This window comes from Nesoenas mayeri (genome assembly GCF_963082525.1).
Source record: "Nesoenas mayeri genome assembly, chromosome: 1".
Taxonomy (NCBI): domain Eukaryota; kingdom Metazoa; phylum Chordata; class Aves; order Columbiformes; family Columbidae; genus Nesoenas; species Nesoenas mayeri.
This window is the reverse complement of record NC_137541.1, coordinates 131,089,214-131,109,103: the sequence shown is the minus strand read 5'-3', so window position 1 is coordinate 131,109,103 and position 19,890 is coordinate 131,089,214. Positions and strand designations below refer to the sequence as shown.

General features: G+C 36.0%; 1 protein-coding gene across 2 annotated transcripts in view; it reads left to right on the top strand.

The window, feature by feature from the left end:
• The window catches only part of CADM2 (cell adhesion molecule 2), a gene marked incomplete at its 5' end in the record, with an annotated part of 673,112 nt that overhangs the window by 598,589 nt on the left and 54,633 nt on the right, over nucleotides 1–19,890 (top strand). For both annotated transcript variants that reach the window (XM_080344633.1, XM_080344634.1), the window contains one exon: nucleotides 7,628–7,806. In XM_080344633.1, coding sequence (XP_080200759.1) covers nucleotides 7,628–7,806 — 179 coding nt within the window. The remainder of the gene's footprint in view (nucleotides 1–7,627; nucleotides 7,807–19,890) is intronic.

Sequence of the window (19,890 nt, the reverse complement as noted above, 5' to 3'; positions counted from 1 at the left end):
TCTCTAGCCTCCCTGCTGCTTACAATAGTAGAATCAGGGATATTTCTGATGCAATTCACTGATAAGATACCTTCTGATTTCACGTAAGATCTTTTGTTGATCTGTGTCATGACTATGAGAAAGCCAATCTCCAAACTGTTACTCACAGCAGGTTTCTTTGGGAAGATTGTGAATAATACTGGTATTAGGTAAGAAATTTCATATATACATATATAAATATATATATGTGGATTATGCACTTTTCAGGATATTTGTTTCATATTGCCTTGCCTTCTTGAAAATGACTAACATAAAGGAAATATTTAAGGGGAGAGGGTACAAGAAATGCACAAAAGGCAAAGCAAAAAACTACAGGTAAATAGCTTTAAAGGAGTTAACATTATAATAGGTTGGTGAAAATTGGGGGAAAAAAGCTATCCAGAGAGCAGCAGCATTACACAGCTGTGTTAATGGCTGAAAGCTTTAGGTCAAAGGGTGTCCTAGACTCTAAAGATACTAAAGGATAAAGGGAAATGGGCTATCAGCCTGATGAGAGGAAATACAGAAGGAAAGAGAATTATGGCAGAAGGAGAACAGTCAGGTTCTTACAGGCAAAGGTGGGTACTAACTGACCTGAAAGAAACCTTGAAATTGGTTGCAAGGAAAGATTAGAGTGTAGATAGGGGGAAATATGAATATGAAAAATTACTCTTTTATCCTTTAGCAATCTATACTTTGTATCTTTGGGTTAAAGAATAACTACCTTGGCTTTGAAAATAATCTCTTGAGTCACTCTAATGAGTTGCTGTCACAGGCTACTGAGGGATGAGGACTTCGGGCCACAAATTTAGTCTGTCATAGCAACATGGTTAGCAACTGTAATCTGTTGAGCCAGTTTGAAGGTGAAAGGACTGCCCGTTTTATGCAAAACAAGCTAGAGGCACAGAGGCCTGTTACTCCAGTACATTTGTGATGTACAAAAGAAAGGCTTTGATCTGTAACCAGGACAGAAAGTGAGGGATGAAGGGGATTTGGTGTGGTGTGAGGTTTTTTTTGTTGTTTGTTTGTTTTGTTGTAATTGTTTTTGTTTTGATTTGGGGTTTTGTTGTTGTTGTTGTGTGTGTGTGGTTGTGGTTTTTTGGTTTAGTTTTTGGGATTTTTTTGGTTAGTTGTTTTTTTTTTTTTTTAATTCCCATTTCTGCTATTTTTTTCCCTATTTTTTAGCATTGTTTTTCTGTAAATGATGAATAATAACAGTTTGAGATTCCTGCCACCCGTTTAAGTTTATCATTTAAGCAAGGTTTTCAAAGGCATAATACACTACAACTGTCTTCAATGTTTCTTGTTGCTCCTGTTGTCTTTATAGCTCTGATTTCTTGGCAAATGTTGTCACCTAATTTTTAGCATATGTTGGTATTAATAATTTTATTCTTAACTATTTTAAAAAACATTGGTATAGGGCATCATAAATACTCTTAGGCTACGTTGTGCCTGCTGAGCTGCTTAAAAGACAAAAAGTGGAGGCAAATGTAATAGTAAATTCTTATGTTCAAAGCTCTTTGAAAATAGAACTTCATTAAAAGTACTTGGGACATTCTTGACTAAGTCATCTGGGCAGAAAAACTCTAAGAAGGTTACTCAGGGCTTTGCAGAACTACAAAATCATACAGAGTTCTTATCTCGTAAAATACTAACCATCTATCCAAGCCTTTTATGAAAGGCTAGTGACTGTGGATATTGATGTTTTTGATAGATGAAATGCTCCCAGACCAGCTCATCCCAATATGACTCATCAGACTCAAACTTTACATAAACAAGAGGTTCCCTCAGGATTTAATCTTTCAACTGGTTGATTAACTGACAAAGCTAAAAATCCAGATTCTCAATACAGAGAAACTGTAAGTTTCAAATTAATGAAGCAATCGTTCCATTGGGTGACTTTTAACATTGCACCAGGATTTCAACAAAAAATGCTCTGATAAATGCAGTGATACCTTTTCCATTACTCATTTGAGCATAACTACTGGATTATGTTTTTATGGACTTGAGTGTGCTCCTGTTTGAAGAAGTAAAAGGCATTGTTCAAGAGAGGCCATACTCTAATTAATTTACTTGTCTTATTAGTATTCCACAAATCCTTCTTCCATCTTTATGGTTTTTACCCTCATTTGGCTACAAAATTTTGATAGGATGCTGAGGTACCCAGATGGATGATAATATATCCTCAGCGAGTTGGAGAATGTAAAAAAAAGCCAACTCTGTTCTGTTGTTGTCATTGTGGGATTTTTTGAGTGAGATCTTATGGAAATTAAAAGGTTATCCTGTGCAAGTATTATGGGTCAGCAAGTGATCTGAGTGTTGTTTACCAAGGTCTCGGTGAAGAACACTTTGTACATGACCTTTCTCTACACAAAAATCAGAAAAGGGCAACAAAAATGAATAGAGCCAAGAACTTTCAAGTGGGAGTGGATTGCAATGCTTAAATTAACTTTGTGTGGAAAGAAGAGGTCATACAATAGATCTATAGATAATTTTTAAAATAAGGCTGATTTAAGATAAATATAATGGTTAGATATAAAGATATCACTAGAAAGCAGGACTATAGGAAAGCACTGGAACATCACAGTCCTTTAAAGATGGAGAAAGGGATGTAAAATTGACAAACTTGTTTTAAAATACTACTGTGTAACTTTAAAGGCCTAAATTATAAAAAATATCAATGTGGACTTATTTAACTGTTAACTTTCAAGTTAGTTACATAAACAATTGTTGAAAAAGTAAGTCTGTGCCTCAGTGTTCTTCTTTAATCAAATCTGCCTGTCATTTTAAAACTTTTTTTTTTTTTTTTTCCCCTCCAACACATTCCACTTTGCCCTTAGCTTTCTCTCTGGCTTATTTTGACAGAAAAGTTTTCTTAGCCTCAGGATTAGAAAAATATGCTTTATTTACCAATGCTTTGCTAAGCTATGTGCAAGAAAACTTCTGTTCCACAATAAAAAACATGAATCATCCAGGAACATGATACCAGTTTTTTGATATAATCATTACAATTCCATTTCAGTTTGACTAGGAAAGAATACTAAATTCTGTTGCTTTTTATGTCAAGTTTTGAGGCTAACATGAAGACAGCTCACAAAATCATTTATTTATACCAAATACTGGTTACCCTTTTGCAAGCCAGTTACTAAAAGCTTCTGAACCTTTCTACTGTGATTAAACACAAATTATACCAAAATCTAAGACCACTTAGCCATTCTTCAGAGGGAGTATAGAGTTCAAATTTCTTTTGGGGGGCTAGCAGAGAAGTCATTAGTCATACTTAAGGATTTTTAGTATGTTTGTGATTAGTATTTCTGGCTTCTTTTGTTTCAATATAGTCCTGATGATTCCACTGCAAGCAGCTGCATAGGAATCCAAAACAGTAAAGGGAATACATATAAGCCAAAGAAATAGCATGAGCTGTGTCATTGGAAGAATTTCTTCAGTACAGCATGCTTGATTTTTTTATTTTTAGTTTTAAAAGGTGTCACATTGGGAGCAAATTAGAATAGATAAGCCAGAAGCAGAGCTATGTTTTGGGAAAGAAAACAGCATCTTGGTGCTTCAGCTCTGCTACCTCCCTAAACCCAATGGAGATGTATTAATAGCACAGCCCATTTCCACGTAACCACATCCACATGGGAGGGATTAAACCAGGGATATAGAAAAGCACCTCTCATCCAAGATGAGAAAGAAAGAAAGAGAAAGCAGGAAGGCAGGAAGGAAGGAAAGAAAGAAAGAGGCAAAGAAGGAAAAAAGGAAAGAGAGCGAGAGGAGGACAGGCCTATTCTTTAGCTGACTGCATTGGTACCAGCAGGCTGCACAGTCCTATTAGGACAAAGTAGGTCAGTGAGCTTGTTTGTGCCATGGAATATGTGAAGGTAGTAACATGCAATTGCATTAGTGGCCACAGTGCTTGCTCCAACTTTATAGCTAGTGTGCTGCAAGACAGATGTTTTCAGGATTGTCTGAGAAAAATGGGGATTAAACTGGAAAGAGTGATCTAGCTTGAAGTAAGCACAAATGCAAGGTGCAGGGATATCCTCTTTGTTCCAGTCCACACTGTAATAGATAGCATTATGGCAAATCTTTAGTATGCGAAGAAAAGCTGAAATTCTGCAGTGTTGGAGATGTATGCATCAAAGAATAATGTGCAGTATTAGGAGTGTATATATTTGGTGGTTTAGAATGTCAAACCTAAATATTCTGCAGGTGAGCTAGAACCCTATCAAAGTGATGGGTAAGAGAAAGGACCTCTGTCTGGATCTGCGCCCATGAACATGTTTCAAAAGCATAAACTATGGGCAATTCATATTTCTCTGTGTCTTGTGCTGCAGGAGGAAAGCTTCCCCATCACTGTTTCAGTTTCATTTGTGCTTTGGACAATGAAGGTACTAAAGTAATTATCAAGAAATAGCCAATATGCTCTAAATTTACAGTTCCTTTACCCTTTCTTGTTGTTATTTTTTTCCTCCTGCCAATAATGTCAGAAGATATCAAGTGCAAACAAACAGAAAAAAAGAGAGAGAGTGGCCTACTAAGTTCAAGGCTATCGTAACTTATGATAAGGTTATAATATGCAGAAGCATTATTTACCATATCCTGCAATATTCATTGCTACTGCTAGGAGATCAGTGTAAGACAGATAAAAGTAAATACGTTTTTTGCACAGCAGGTAGGAACTTCCAGAATTCATTGCCACAGGAGGCTGGCTTGACATACAGTATAAGCAGATTCAAAAAGATATTACAGACATTCATAGGCAACAAGTAAATACTAAGTAGATAAAAAAAAATAAAATAACAGGAGATGTGCCCTCCAGCATCCCTGACAGAATGACTGTGGATGCTGGCAAAGTGGCAGAGTACAGGAGGAATGAACTACAGAAAATGGACAAACACACAAGCTTTTCATAAATGCTGACCACGGCCACATATCCTGGTCTGGGTGCACGAGCATGTCTCGCGTTCTTAGCTCACTTCTACCTAAGGAATTGTTTAGATGAGAATGTCTCAAAGCTTCCCAGCAGTGCAATATAGTTTTGTGGCTGTGACAGAAGTGCTGCTTTAGGCACCATTCCTCAGTGAGAGCTGTGTCCAGCCACCACGATATGTTGACTGTGAGTCAGCTGCCCAGGAATTCTGCTGCTGCTGCTGCTAAGCCAACACATGGTGGCTTGATATTAATGGTTAATCCACAACTTTCCTGACACCCAGAGTATGTAGATCTGCCTCTCTCTAAGCTGTGATTTTTCTGCCACCATCACTTTGCAACCATAGCTAAGCACACTCTGTAAGAGTAGAGTTGGTATATTACAATGTGACAAAGCTCCCTGAATAATTTATATCTAAGGCTCCATTTCATACTTATTTGTTATCCTATGGGTTTTCCCGTAGGATATGCCATCTAATTTCAATTTAAAATGTAAGTTCCATAAATTACCACTGTGCAGAAGTTGCTTTAACATGCCATTTATGAAGGTAATGGTGCACATTGTAGCAGAAGTTTTTCAGAATTTCTGCTCCTGGGATTACAGATTCACAGTAAGCTGGTAAGTGGGGAACAATGAAGAGTTCACTAGAAAATTGAACAAAGCCACCTTAAAATACCAAGGCAAGTCACATATTAATGTTGTAAACTCTGTGGGGATATGTTTCTGCAATAGCATGGACATCTAGGTTCCCTTCATACATTAAGCAGAAAAGAAGTGTGTATATTGTGTATATCATGTATATTTAGACACCAATTCCTGAAAGTGGACTTAGGAAGAGTATTAAGACATAATTATGGTAAGATATAAATAAGGTGCATTACACCAACAGTTCTTAATCCTTGGTTTAAAATTATGTGAATCTTGTTATATTCCCTGAGTATATGATTATTCTAAAATAGCATAACTTCAAATAATAGCTAGTCTAGGTAAAAAGTTCACCAATTATTTAACAAGGTATCATCCAAATATTATTTAAATGTGTATAAAAGTCTGCTGGTTTTTGAGATAAACATAAGTTATGGTATTTTTACTTTGGAAAAAAATAATATAAATTATATAGCAGTAAGTCCATTTCAGAAAAAATCACTTTGTTTACATGTCATGCCTAACTTAAAAGAAAATGTGTCATTATGACTATTTTTCTGTCCATAAAGCCACATTTTGACAAAAAGTCTCTCCTTAGGTATCTAGGTTTAATTCTTATTCTTAACACTCACTGTATTTAATAAGCTTTAGACACCTGCTTGAATTAGTTAAATTAATTATTTCTTGGATAAGACTTGCAACTAAGTTATCATCTGCTGATTTTATAACAGCATTTTGTATTTTGTTTTATTACTTAGTCATACAACTGCATACTTCAATAGGGAAATATAATGTAACATTCTCCTACTAAATAAATGTGCAAATCTAGAACTGCTTCTGACTGAAATTACTTAAGTAGCATACCCAAAAGAAAGGGATCGATGTTTAGGTTATAAGGTACAAAGCTACCAAATACAAGTAACGTAGCAGTGAATTCCCAGGCTATATATATCTTGCTCTAACGCCTAGTATCTAAGGACCTGAGGTGTTCTGTTTGTTTGTGAGATATTCAGTAAGACAGTTTTTCAGTCCCAGTTGTGGATCTTTTTTGGTGATTTCTCTCATGTAAATTTGAAAGTAGATGTTGTTACATGTACGCTAAGACTGCATACCAGCAATAAATGCATCCCACTGTCTGTTAAGCAAATCTTGTGAACTGTGGAGTTTCTGCAAGGTCTTTAGGAAAGAGTTAGGTATCACTTGCCAGTGGGAAGGTATATGTGAATCTGCAATATGGTAAGTTCCGTTCTCTGTGGTGCCCTTAACTTGCCAGGGGGTTTTCTCTGCCAGTGCTTTGCCTTTGCCTTCTTGGATTTGAGTTCGTGAGGCGCAGGAGGAAAGGTTTCACAAAAGAAGGAAATCCAGGATTTTAAGTCAAATCTTATATTGCTTGTGATAACATGCGTAACAAGCAATTACTTGAGGGAAGAATGCAGAAAGGGTGGAAAAAGGGATGGGCTGTGACACAATGCAGCAACAGAAACAAATTTAGATTGTATGTAAGATGTGCCACTTTGAGACCGATATGTCTGGTTCAGGAAAAACACTCGGCATACACAAGTGCACTTGGGAATGTGAATAGCCTAAATAATTTTAGAATCCATTTATAAACCACTTACATTTACTTCAGCCTGCTTGCATGATTTCTGATGCCTGTCAGCCACACAGGACCATATTGCTCATCACACAAATGGAAAGCTGTTTTCACTTAGCTTGCCAAGTATCTTGCCAAACTGTGAACCCTGAAACCTTGCAAGCACCTGTTTTTGATTTAGGGAAGATCTTGGCCTGTTCCAGTTCCATTTGTTTCCTTTTTCGGTTCTCTTCTTTTCCTTGCTTGTTCTTTCACTTTCTTTAGTAGCTCCCATCCAGGATGGTGAAGTTGTAATCGTGACAGTTCATTATATCCAGTAACTCAAATGATCATTGAATACTCTGTGATGGCAGGTTACTATTCATAATTTTCTGATGTATATGTTGCGTATACATGCTATGTGTATCTGACTAAATGCATTGCTTTGGATCCAACAGGCCAGAACCAGTACTGTGGACAAAGGATGGTGGAGAACTACCAGATCCAGAGAGAATGGTTGTCAATGGCAGGGTCCTAAGCATCAGTTTCCTAAACAAAACAGATAATGGTACATACCGATGTGAAGCAAAAAATCCTATCGGCCGAAACAGCACAGAATATGTCCTGATAGTACATGGTGAGTGCGTGCTCGTTAGTTTTTTGGTGCATGTTATGCATATGTAAAATTTCAAGAAAATGCAATCAGTTTCTTATGATCATTACCAAAAGAACAGCAAGAAAAAGCTGGAAGTATAATTGCACTTTTATTGATGCTATCATGTAGTTGTGGGATGCATGTTTACTTCCTTTTATTGGCATGCCTCTCTTCATACAGTTTAAACAAAATATATTTGCTTATGCTGTGAACTTTTTTGCAAAGTAAGCACCTGTAAAAATGTTTTGCAGTATGTTGGGTACTGTTTTATACCTACTTGCCTCAGGCACACACTGTTCAGATAAAGCTTGTTACAAAAGCATATGTGAAGGGAAATATGGAAATACTAGACAGACAAGTATTTGAGGTTTTTGTTTTGTTTTTATAGACCACCAAAGAAAGGACAATCAGATACTTTCTTTACCCAAGTTACAGCCTGCTGCTGAGAAAATTCAGCTTATACAAGTCAGCTGATCATCGTCTGGCTTGTCATTACAGTCAGTCCTCAAAAATTTGTCCTGTCCTAAATTCATGTGACTACTTCTAATAAAATTGAAAAATGGGAAGGTTCACATTAAATTACAAGTGATGTGCTTTCCTTAATTAATTAGGCAACAATATGTGTCACATGAAAAGAATAGCAGGCTTTTACATTAATCATGGGTAAGATTGGTATGACTCAGGTATAGGAGGATCTATAATACAAAGTTAGCATTTACCTTTAATACAGCTTTGCACTGAGGATCTACTGTCCCAAAACATAAAGATCTCTTATCACAGATATGTATGTCATAATTCCTGGAAAACTTTGAGTTCTGTAATTTGAATTTTAACTAAAGTGAACATAGAGGCGAAAGTTCCACTGTAGCTCATGACAGTATTTTACTTTTCTTCTAGTGTTGTAAAAAATGCAACTTCTTATTAAAATGGCAAAATATAATGAAACAATCTAATACAAATTATACTCTGTAAATGGGCATGGGAATTGTATAGATTTTATTTGCCCATGATGAATTCAGGTATAGCAAATACATGTTTTCTTGTTGTTTGCAAGCTCTAAATAACATTTTTCACTAAAGGTTTAACCTGCCTTTAGGTATTTGGCAGAAAACTTTTAATAAGTGTTACTTTCAGCTTTCAGTAATGAGATATTTTTGACACTGTTGATGAAATGTCATTTATCAAAAGAACCCCTTAGATTACTTTTCATTTTTCTTAAAGTTCACTATTAGTTTATGTAGGATTAGTGGCACAAGTAAGGAGGAGGTCTTTGCATGAGGAACTCAGAGCCTGTACTGCTGCGTGAGTATTTCTGTGTTAAAGACAAAAAGAAAAACTAAACCCTCTAACCTCTGCTTACATTGATTACTACAAGAAAAGACAAAGGAAAACTATCCTTTACATTGTGGAGGTAATATTTTATTGGTTCTTGGCTGCAGGCACTAAGTGTACTGCCTTTGATGAGGTAATGTCTTCTAGCTTACCAAATGTTGAAACTTCTGTTGTTTGTGTCTCCTGCCCAATTTATTTATCTGATTATTTCTGAAAACATGGCCATTTATAATGGTAGATTTTTTCCATCAGTGGTGACTTTGCAATATACCTCTATCAAAGAATATTTCACAATCTCCTATGTGTCTTTTCCATAGTGGCATGCCCCTGTTGATCTGATTTTCTTGCAACAACTTCATGGCAGTCTGTAAAATCATTCATTATCAGGAAGGCATTCTGTTATGTTTGGCAGCACAGTAGGCATGTTATCAGATTTAGCTTGCACATTGCTGACCTTTTCTGTTATGAGTATCAGAGTTTTCCTAATTACGTTTCTGCAATTCCAATGTTAGAGCTAAAGAAGGTAAATGTCAGGTGCTTCTGAGGTTTCTGAAACAATGAGAGTAGTGTGACAGAGTATGTGATGATGTTTAGTGCTCACCTTACTGTGTTTTAGAGTTGTTAAGTTTATTTTAAGTAGAGAAGAGACTGACACAATTATTTTATCAAGTGTAGCACAATCAGTTGTATAGATCAATTTAGGCAGTGTCTTACCCCTTCTTTAGCTCATTACATTCAAAAATGCCCCTAGCGAAACACAATTCTCCCAAAACTATACAATATTCTCTCTCTCCTTCTCTCTCTCTCTCTGTCTACCAAAAGTACATTTTATCATTTCCTGAGATACATTCTTCCATTTAATAGGGGATGTATTTTTTTCTAGATCTTCCTAATTATATCTGGGAACATTCTTTGATTTTGCATCCCTTCCCCTGTGCCTAATGTGTGGCTGTAATATTTTTTTTTGTCCTACTCCTTTGTTAGAGGTGATTTATCATATCAACATGCCTTCTTTACTTGAATGTTAGGTTCCTAATACAAGTATATGCCAGCTTTAACATAAGGGGAACATTTGTTCGTAATGATGTGGGAGAGGAGAGGGGAGGAATCTCTTCACAAAAGATTATTTTAAATTACAGGTCAAGGAAGTAATGTCTAGGAAAAACGACCTACCAGATCTATATGGAGTGAGGAATATGTGCCCTGATTGCTAGTGGCCACTGCCTTAATAGAGCCTCTGGAAGTTCAGTTCCACAGTTTTTAAACAAAAAATAATTTTTCTAGGAAACTCTGAAGCCCAGAGGAGTTAGGGTGAGAGAGAAAGAAAGATAATTATATGTCCAGGTTTAGAGACATACTAAGGCAGGTTCAGTTTTTCCAGGCTAGTTTGTGTGAGAAGGCAGAGGACATCGGTGGAAGGCATCCTCCGCATAAGCAGAGGAGTGTAACCTGATTCAGAGCTTTTATTTTCTTATCCATACTGTGATTTCCTCTGCATGCTTTATTTTTTTCACTTCAACAAATTTTGTCTTTCTGTTTTTTAATATTGCAAAAGTTTCATCAGACTTCTATTCCTTTTTTCCCCTATGAAATGCCACCCTGAGTGGGACTCAATCTACTAATTCTCTCCATTTCTGAAGTTATCTTCCTAACTCAGAAGAGATTTAGACCACTTCAGCATAGAAAGAAGTTTGCTTAAAATTAGAAGGTATAGAATAGTAGAATCCTAGAATCACTTTGATTGGAAGACACCCTAGTTTTAAGGATAAACAAAGTATTTATACATATTAATTATACAAACCAAGCAAAGAGTGTCTCATGCCTTTAACTGGACAAACCTAGACACAGAATTATACAGAAAAGTAGTATTTTTTCCACTGTAAGTGATGATGAGGTAATAGTGTTTTGATATTAAGTGATGGTAGTGGAAATAAATATTGCTGTAACCAGCTGAATGGCAATCTGTCTGCTATAATTAGTATCTGATAACATAAAAAGTCTTTTTAGATTTGTAGTGTAATTAAAGAAATTGGACTTCAGAGAAATTGAATATAATTGAATCAGGTAAAAGGCACAGGCTATTAAATATTCTCATGCTGCTTTGCTGAATCAATACGGCTGTTACTTTCATTTTTCTTACCTTTTATTATTAATAATAAATGTCAAGAAAACCCTTCATGAAGCAAGAAGTTGGGCACAAAGTCAGAGTTTATAGGCAGCAGTGCAAAGGCAAGACATGTAGTTTGCTGAAACATTTGCTCATGCAGTAACAAAGCCACAAGCTTTAAGGCCTGTAGCTGTTGTCATTTCTGTATTCTAATTGGCAAGCTTAGTGCCTTAGAAGTGCACATTCTGGCTAGATATATTGCACCCTTTCTTTGGTAATGGGCCTCAGGCAATTTTCACTCTCTTCCAATTTATAAAGAATTTTGTTTACCTTTGTCCAAACACTAGTCATTAATCATCAGTAAACAGAGCTAACTGTCAAACTCATAATGCTCAACCCAAAAGCATAGATTCTACTTGCAAAGCTTAAGTAGTAACTGTATTGATTTAACTGGAGTTGAGAAAGGAAGTGGTCCATCATCATCAAACTGAAGACACAGCTGTTATGTGGGTAGCAGTAGTTCATATCCTCTGGATGTCACTAGAAGACCTGAAGACTTAGTTCAACATCATATTGAGTGGGTGACAGAAGTCCACATCATTCGGAAATCTTAATGAAAACAGCAGCATGTGATAATTTGCAAACCTATATGACATAAAATACCTTGGTGAAATACCCTGATTTGCCAGTCTAAAGACACATATTCCATTAATTTAAATATTCAGAGGTATCATGTGTCGTGTATATATGATGTATCAAAGCAAAGGAAAATTAACATGAATCAGCAGCTGTGGGTGGTCAAAGCATTTCTTACTATCAGACATACAGTAGAAAGTGTTTAGGCCAGTAACATAGTACCTCTAGAGTATAAAAAATGGCATGACATATTCACTTCAGTCTCTCAGTTATTTTGTATTTTTTTCTTGAACAAGCTATTTTATTGCAAATAAAGGCATCTAAAAGATCGAGTTACATCCTCATTAATATTTTGAAATGTACTTTCAAACAGAAGATCTCCTACAATGTGTAAGACCAAAGGTCCCACTTCACCTTTCCTTTGGATTATAATGTATTTATCTTCCACTGCTGGTCCAGTCCCATTTCAAAATATTTCTCGTCTTTGCTTTCACAATAACCTGTGGCAACAAGTTTCTGAATTGAATTATGTGCTTTGAAGGAAAAGTATTCTCTTTTGTTTGTCTAAGCCTGCTGCCTGATCTCTTCACTTCCCAACTTTACAATCTATTTGGCCTCTTTTGCTGTTTGTGCTATAAGAATGGAAAATCTCACTATGATGGGGGTTCATATTTGCATTCTGATGGTGTTGTCTCATTCCTCTTACCGTCGCTGACAGTTTCTTTCAAATCCCAGTACATCTTCTGTTATAAATTCTCCCACTTAGGCCTTTGGCTTGTATCCTCTTCTAAGTCCCACAGCTGTTGTTATCTCAATAATGTTCTCATTTCCACCTTCATTTTACCATTTTCCAGTCTGATCGCTGCATTGCAGTTAAAATCACTGCTGCTTCCCTTCAATAGCTTCTCAAGTATTTCTGCCTTGCTCTCTGTTTCTCGCTGATTATGACCTTAGACTCTGCATTTCCTGGATTTCTGTCCCTTATATCCACTCTCCCTCTTTCATGACCTGTTTTCTACATTTTTCTTTGGTTTTGGTCTAGTAGTAAATCTCTGTGACTGACTGTTCTCCACATCTGGAACAGTGCTATGCCAAACATAGTGCTATGCCAAGAGCACCAGACAGCTTAGTATATTAACTTCTGCCTCCAAATACATTTACAGAAGTTTGTCTCCTGTGGCCACCCATAATACCAGCACCATGCACTTTTACTTCTATACAAGTTTCATTTTAATTTAGTAGAAACTCTGTGGCATCCAAAGCACATCTGAAATGAAACAGACTTCATTGGATAGGCAATAGATCTCCTGGTTTGCAAATATTTTCACTACAGGCTTCTGATAAATCTTATGCATTGCTTTTGGACACCTTATCCTCATAAACATATCTCAAAAAACACAAAAAATATATTCACTAAAGGGGTGGGGGGAGGTGGGAAGGAAAGGAAGCAGCATCCATATGAAAGAGCATGCTCATCAGTTATCTAGTTGCTCTCTGTTTTGGTGATAACACCCTAGATGTTGAGGTAGCTGGACAATTTCTAAAGTTTCCTCCTTTATAGTTCCTGACTTGACATGTCTCATTTACAGACAAATCTCAGAGAAAAGACTTTCCTTGCCTATGGGAAAATCCTACACTTTGACTGAACAAAGCTTGGGCTTTGGGAAAAGAGAATTGACCAGATCATTGTGTAATGGAACAACAATAACATGCACAGCTACAATAGTGCGTATTTTTAGTAAAAAAACAACCTTGACCTTACAGCAATCAAGGCATATCAAGAATACGAGTCTCAGAAGACTGCTTAGGACTTAATTTGAAATTCTGTACATGTGAATACCTATGCTATTTAGTTTTGCATTTTGTTTTGTTTTTATATCTCTGTTTGAATTAAAAGAAAGAGGGTGTCTCAGTTTTGAATCCTACGTTGGTTTGGCTGAATCAGTGTAGTTTTCCATTGCTTTAGCTAATTTTCCTGTTGATAGCTAGCATTGTCCTTTGTTTTGAATGTAGTTCAAGAATAATAAGATAGCACCTTGGGACAGAATAAATGTTCTCTTCCAGTAATTTTCCAGTGTTTGAGACTTAGGATGAAAGGATGTAAGAACTCACTGATGTTGATATTTATTGATAGAGAAGCCAAGGTCATCCCTCAGTTTCTCAAATTTTGCAAGTAAGCAGGTGTATAATGCTTGGAGGAGAGGATCCAGGACAGCTGACTTAAGCTGGCCAACAGAAGTATTCTATACTGTGAACGTCATGTTCTATATTTAAGTGGGAAGTTTCTGGAAATAGCACTCTTTCTTCAATGGCTGCTGTCCCTGAGGGGTTCCTGCTCCTGTTCTGCTTCCAGAGCCTGGTTCCACTACCTTCCCTGTGCCCCTCCCTGTGTTCATCTCCGCATCTTCACTGAACTCAGTGTGCTCACAGTCGCCGCCTTCTGGTGTTCATTGCTGCAGGCGTAATTTCTAGTGGCTATTTGCTTTGTATCATTTTCCTTTTACTATTATTTAATAAATCTGCTTCTGTTTCAACCAAGAAGTCTTTCCTCCTCTTTCCATTCCCTCCAGAGAAAGAAAGGTGAGCGAGCAATTGTTTTGCTATTTAGCTGCTGGCCCACCTCTAAACAGCAACAAGGCATATTCCCATCTTTTGAAAAGCAAAAATAACCTTAAAAGGTACAGAAGACAACTCGCAGACAGATAAGCCCGAGCCTTCAGCTGAAAAACAAATAAATTAAAGGACGTTCTTGAAGACTTTTTCCTTCTCAAATGTTTCCATCCTCCCAAACCATATATTTTTTTCTTTTTCGCTCTCCCCCTTCCCTGCTATGCATGTCTGCATACACAAACACTTAACATGCACACATACAAACAAATAAGCAGAATAACTTATTAGTAGTAACTTATTAGTACTATTAGTAGTAACTTATTCAGGAAGAGATTCTTTTTCTTTTTTTTTCATCTTCATATATTTGAAATCCACAGCAGAGGATGGTTTTCTTGCAAAAGTTGAGGTGTGGAGGAGTGAAGTTTCTGCAAGTCACAGCCCTTCTAATTGTGTTGAAGTGACATTAAGGTATTCAGTCATTGTCATGACATTGAAGTTGACTTCTCTAGGTGACTTGGTTATGCTAAAAGAGGTGTCCCAGACCTTAAGGCACAATGCAGATGGATGCTGCACAATCAGACGAATTAAGAAATCATTGTACTGGACAAAAGAAGAATAATGTATAGTTGACATTTTTTAGGTATATGTAGACTGTCAAGAAACTTATGGTGGAATTGTTGGCTTTATTTTGTGGATGAACTGTCCAGCTATCATCCCTGAATGCTTGCAAGGCAGATGCTTTGAGGTTGTTTTTTTGTTGATAAATACATGAATAGTGGGATCTATAGTTGAGCTGTATGAACTGATATTTCTTCATTTATGGTGACTTTGGAAAAATAATACACAATTTTTTATTTATTTTTTTTTTTTCAGATAAGCTCAAAATTATTTTGTAAAGGTCAAGAAAATAACATTCCAAACCACAGTAACACTTTTGGGGAATCTGTTTGACACTTCTACATTTTTACATTAGAATACTACTTTTGATGAAAGAAAACTTCTAAGTTAATTTTGTTAGATGACATATAGAAGATTTTAATTAATTTATTTTCCACAGTGGAGTACTCATTGGAATTATTGAATTCAGAGTATTTCAGTTGAATTAAATCTGGATGTGTCCTGAGTTGTTTTGTTGGTGTTTTGTTTTGGTTTGTCTAGGGTTCTTTTGTTTGTTTGTTTCTGTGTGTGTGTGTTTGTCGTTGTTGTTTCCTTTTTGTTTTTGTTTGTTTTGTTTTGTTTTGTTTTTCTTCTCCTGGTGGATGCATCAAAAGCTCTCTCTGGGTCAAATCTTTAACAACATATTCTAGCATGTATAGCTCATTCCTATTTGACTAGATGTCATACTTCTTTAAGAAAAATGTAGACTTGGATAGTGTCTTTAATAGCACACAGCACTTGAAAATATTTAATTTTCTGTGTACATATAAAATTGGCTAATGTAATAATTCTTGATTTGGATTCTGTATGTTATATCTGAAAAGGAAAAGATTGCATGTTAGTTTTGAATTATAACGAGTTCTTGTTTCCACATGCAATAATTGCATAAAGTTAATATTTTGGATCCTTGCGTATGGGTAAAGCATCCACAATAAAGTGAACTAGATATAAATCTTGAACTAGATATACTGTATAAATTGCTGTTGCTTTTTGAAAAGAACTTTTAACTGATCATTAGTGATGTGTATTTCTAAAATAATGCTGTTGAATTAATTATCACTGATTTGCTGTAGTAGCAGAGATTGCTCTCAGATTTTTCTGGAATTCAAGCTTTGCTATTGCTTATACTTCTAACATTCTTGAACTTTACTTCAATGGAGCTTTTTTGGCTGAGGGGTCAGACTTAAAAACCTTAATGAAGAAAATATCACTGTCAACAGAAAAAATTAACTTCAAACTGATGACAAAGTTATAGTCTAACAGTTGCTAGTGATCTTCTTTTTGCATATACATAATTTATTATTCACAAAACCTAAACAATAAATGAATTGTTAAAGTGATCTAATAATTTTCTAAATTGAAATCTTTCTTGATCATTAGGTGCTACGTGGAATGGAGATAAGGGTGTCCTTTATCCTTCTCATACGGTGCTTTTATAACTTTCTTTTGAGGATAGGTTGTTCAGTTTTCCACTCAATTCAAGAAAGGAAAATGATACACTATACAGTGATACAGTTTAAAATGTTGGCTAGTGATGCTAGTAGCCTCATGCTACATCAGTATAATGTTTTATTCCAACAGAGGTTACAAACCCTGGGAAAGTAACAAAAATCATTGGTTCTGAGCAAATGGAGATAGATATAAATGCTTTGGTGAGATTGCAAACAGTATCCTGAGTCTGAAAGGGGTAGGGAAAGGTTCTGTAAAAATTCTTAGAGAAGTCTGAGAAGTTCTGTACCTAAGGTCACTGATCACATGCTAAGATGAGCATAGAAGCTCAAAGAAAAGTAGACACGTCGAAATTTTCTCATCTCAAACCATTAACATTTCTAACATCAATAATTTGATGTTAACATTTATTAGTTCTGAGTGTTCTGGTTCTGTTATTTGTAATTTTAATAATTAATGACTTGTAAACTTTTTCTGGAGTTTATCTTAGTTTGAGTGTCCATATTTTATGAAGGAAAAAATATTCAATAAAATACTTTGTATAACATTCCATTAGTATTTTACTTACAGTAAATAAGGTTTTCCTCTCCCTTGTTTTCCATATTCTTCTAACTAAAAAACAGATAAAAATTACAAAAATTTGACATTTCCCTGAACAAAATTTAAAAATCTCCATAACATCTTTCTTCACAGCATAGATTCAGTCTACATTTGAGGTGAGACCCAAAGCATCTTTAGCCCCTCCTCCAAAATGGAAACCTCTAAGCTGCAATAACAAACTGTTTTTTTCTTTCTTCTACTGCTTGAATTCTTGACCCAATATGATAAAATTCTCTTTGATTTGTAATTAAAGTCACATTTTTTATTGCTAAATCATATCATAATCTTTCTGTATTATATCTTCTTCTGTCTTGCCATGCTTTAATGTGAATTACTTTGACTTTGTCATTAGGATTCAAAACTGTTTTGACAGCTTTGAAGAACGCTCATTGCATCAATCTTTCTGTATAATTGCCATGGGAAGGGGAAGAGACAACAAAAACTAGCCAGGAGGACAAGTGTACGTCTCAAAATTATTCCCCAGTTGCAGGGAGGCAAAACCACCCCAAAACTAAAAAAAAAACCTACCACAAACCAAATCAACAACACCCCACCCACCCCCACACCTCCTCCCCCCTCTCCCCAAACAAGAACCAAACAAAACCAAACCAAACCAAAAACCACCAAAAGGACACCACCACAAACAAACAAAACAAACTCCACCATTGCCAGCAAGTATGACTATGGATCTACCAAAGCTGGTGGTAAAGTGCTATATGGGGAAGTCCCACAACACCCTGACTTCTTTCACAGGGCTGTGGTTCCTCCTGTAAACTCTTCTGAATAAACTTACCTGGCAGGTGCCTGTGAAGAGGTCTCCAGATATCTGCTGCAACTGATGGAGTTCATGTTGTGGTGCAAGGTGATGTGTTATTTGTGAGAAGAGTGGTCCAAACCATTTTCAGTCAGGATTACTTTTCTTTTCTTATAAGCCCTGGAGAGAGAATAATTAAAGTTTTTATTTCTTTATTCTTTATCTGCTTTACACTCTGACATGCATTTTCTTTACTTTTACTTCACTGGCATCTACACAGCTTGTTTACTCACTGAATATTCCCTTGAAGAAAAATATTGCTTTTGCTTGGAAACTTCTTGCTTGTCAGTTGAAACAACCTGTGTTAATCCTCATAGCAAGTGAAGAAAGAAAGAAAACAAAGGAGAGGAGGAAGGAAAGAAAAAAGTTTGACAGTGTAAAACTGTAGGAGTGGGTAAACTTGAGGTATTACTGTGAGTCATTGCACTACTGGATTTGTTTTTTCTTCTTTTGTGTCTGTTTTTTGTATTTTCTGTGGATTTCCTAATGCTTGATGCGTAGGAGGCAGGGAGTAGTCGTAGCAGGTTGAGGTGTTCAAGTGCTAGTTTGCTGTTTGATTGAGGAGAGCTCTGGATGGTTTTCATCATTCACAGGCAGAAACGGAAATGTCTTTGCACAGCTTTGTATATCATTTTGTTTAAAACAATTTAGGAGATATGACCAAGCATTCTTTATAACGGGTACTGTGATAATCCTTTGGTTTAATCCTGTTGGATGGCTTGGTAGTTAAGGTAAATGTGTAAGTAAATGTGTGTCTGCCTGAAGGGAAGCTGGATAATTTTAATCAAATTAAGTCTTGACTATATTGCACGTGTCCTGCCATCCATAGTAGTGTGTTATATAAAGCCAAAAAAGTCATGGGGGGAATTCAACTGTAACTCTCTTGAGCAAAAAAAGACAGAGCATAAAAGATTGACAGCTAGAAATATAGGTCCTTGGTTTCTCAGGTAATGTAGTATGGTGATACGAAAATGAGAATGAAGTGTATTAGTCAAAGACAGTGCAAAGAAGTGCAATAGACTATGTTTTAGGTTGCAAAGATGCCATTAACTTGCCCAAGGTGATTTTCAATGGGATACAGCTATGCCACTGTGATAAAGCATTTCAGATTAGTGTTGGACCCCTTTGATTTTAGTTTGAAATAAAGTAATTTAAAATAAATAATGTTCTTTATCTCTTTTATGAACCTTAAAATTATTGCAGTGAGTTTTGACTTGTTTAAGCAATTTCAGTGATTTCTGCTGAATTTCTCAGAGAAATGAAAGTAGCTACCATAATTAAATAGAGATCAGCAATCCGTTTACCTCCATTTAGTTTCAGCATTTGGGTCTCTAATAGGGAAATTTTAGAAAAATCTCCTTGGCCTTGTTCCTCTTCCTAGTGCAGTGCTGGCTGAGCTTTTTGAATTTTTTTGCACAGAAAGAGCCAAGTGTCATTCTGAGAAAGCTGTCATATTTGTTCAAGGCTGCTGGTGTCTGAATTTGTATTGTATGTAGGTTTTCAAGGGCCAGCTGCTGGTACTTTATTTCATATGATTTTGAATACTCCTATTTTATGGCTTGGAGAAACAAGGAAATATGACTTGTCTGTTAACTTTAAAAGAATAAAAATTAACATCACAGCCTTAACATGATTTTTAAGCAATGGCAATGAGCCTACAGCACCATATTAATAGTGATAGAAGGCTGTGTTTCTGGGGCAAATCATGCTGGCTTTACTCATACAAGACGCTTGGTGGTTTTTATGGTAACATTTTGTCTTGGATTCAGTGAAATTGGCACTTCAGCTATAAGAACAATTCCTTTTTAAATATCATTTTAAAAGGCTTTGTTTTCTTTTATGGTTCTGATTGTTTTGGTTT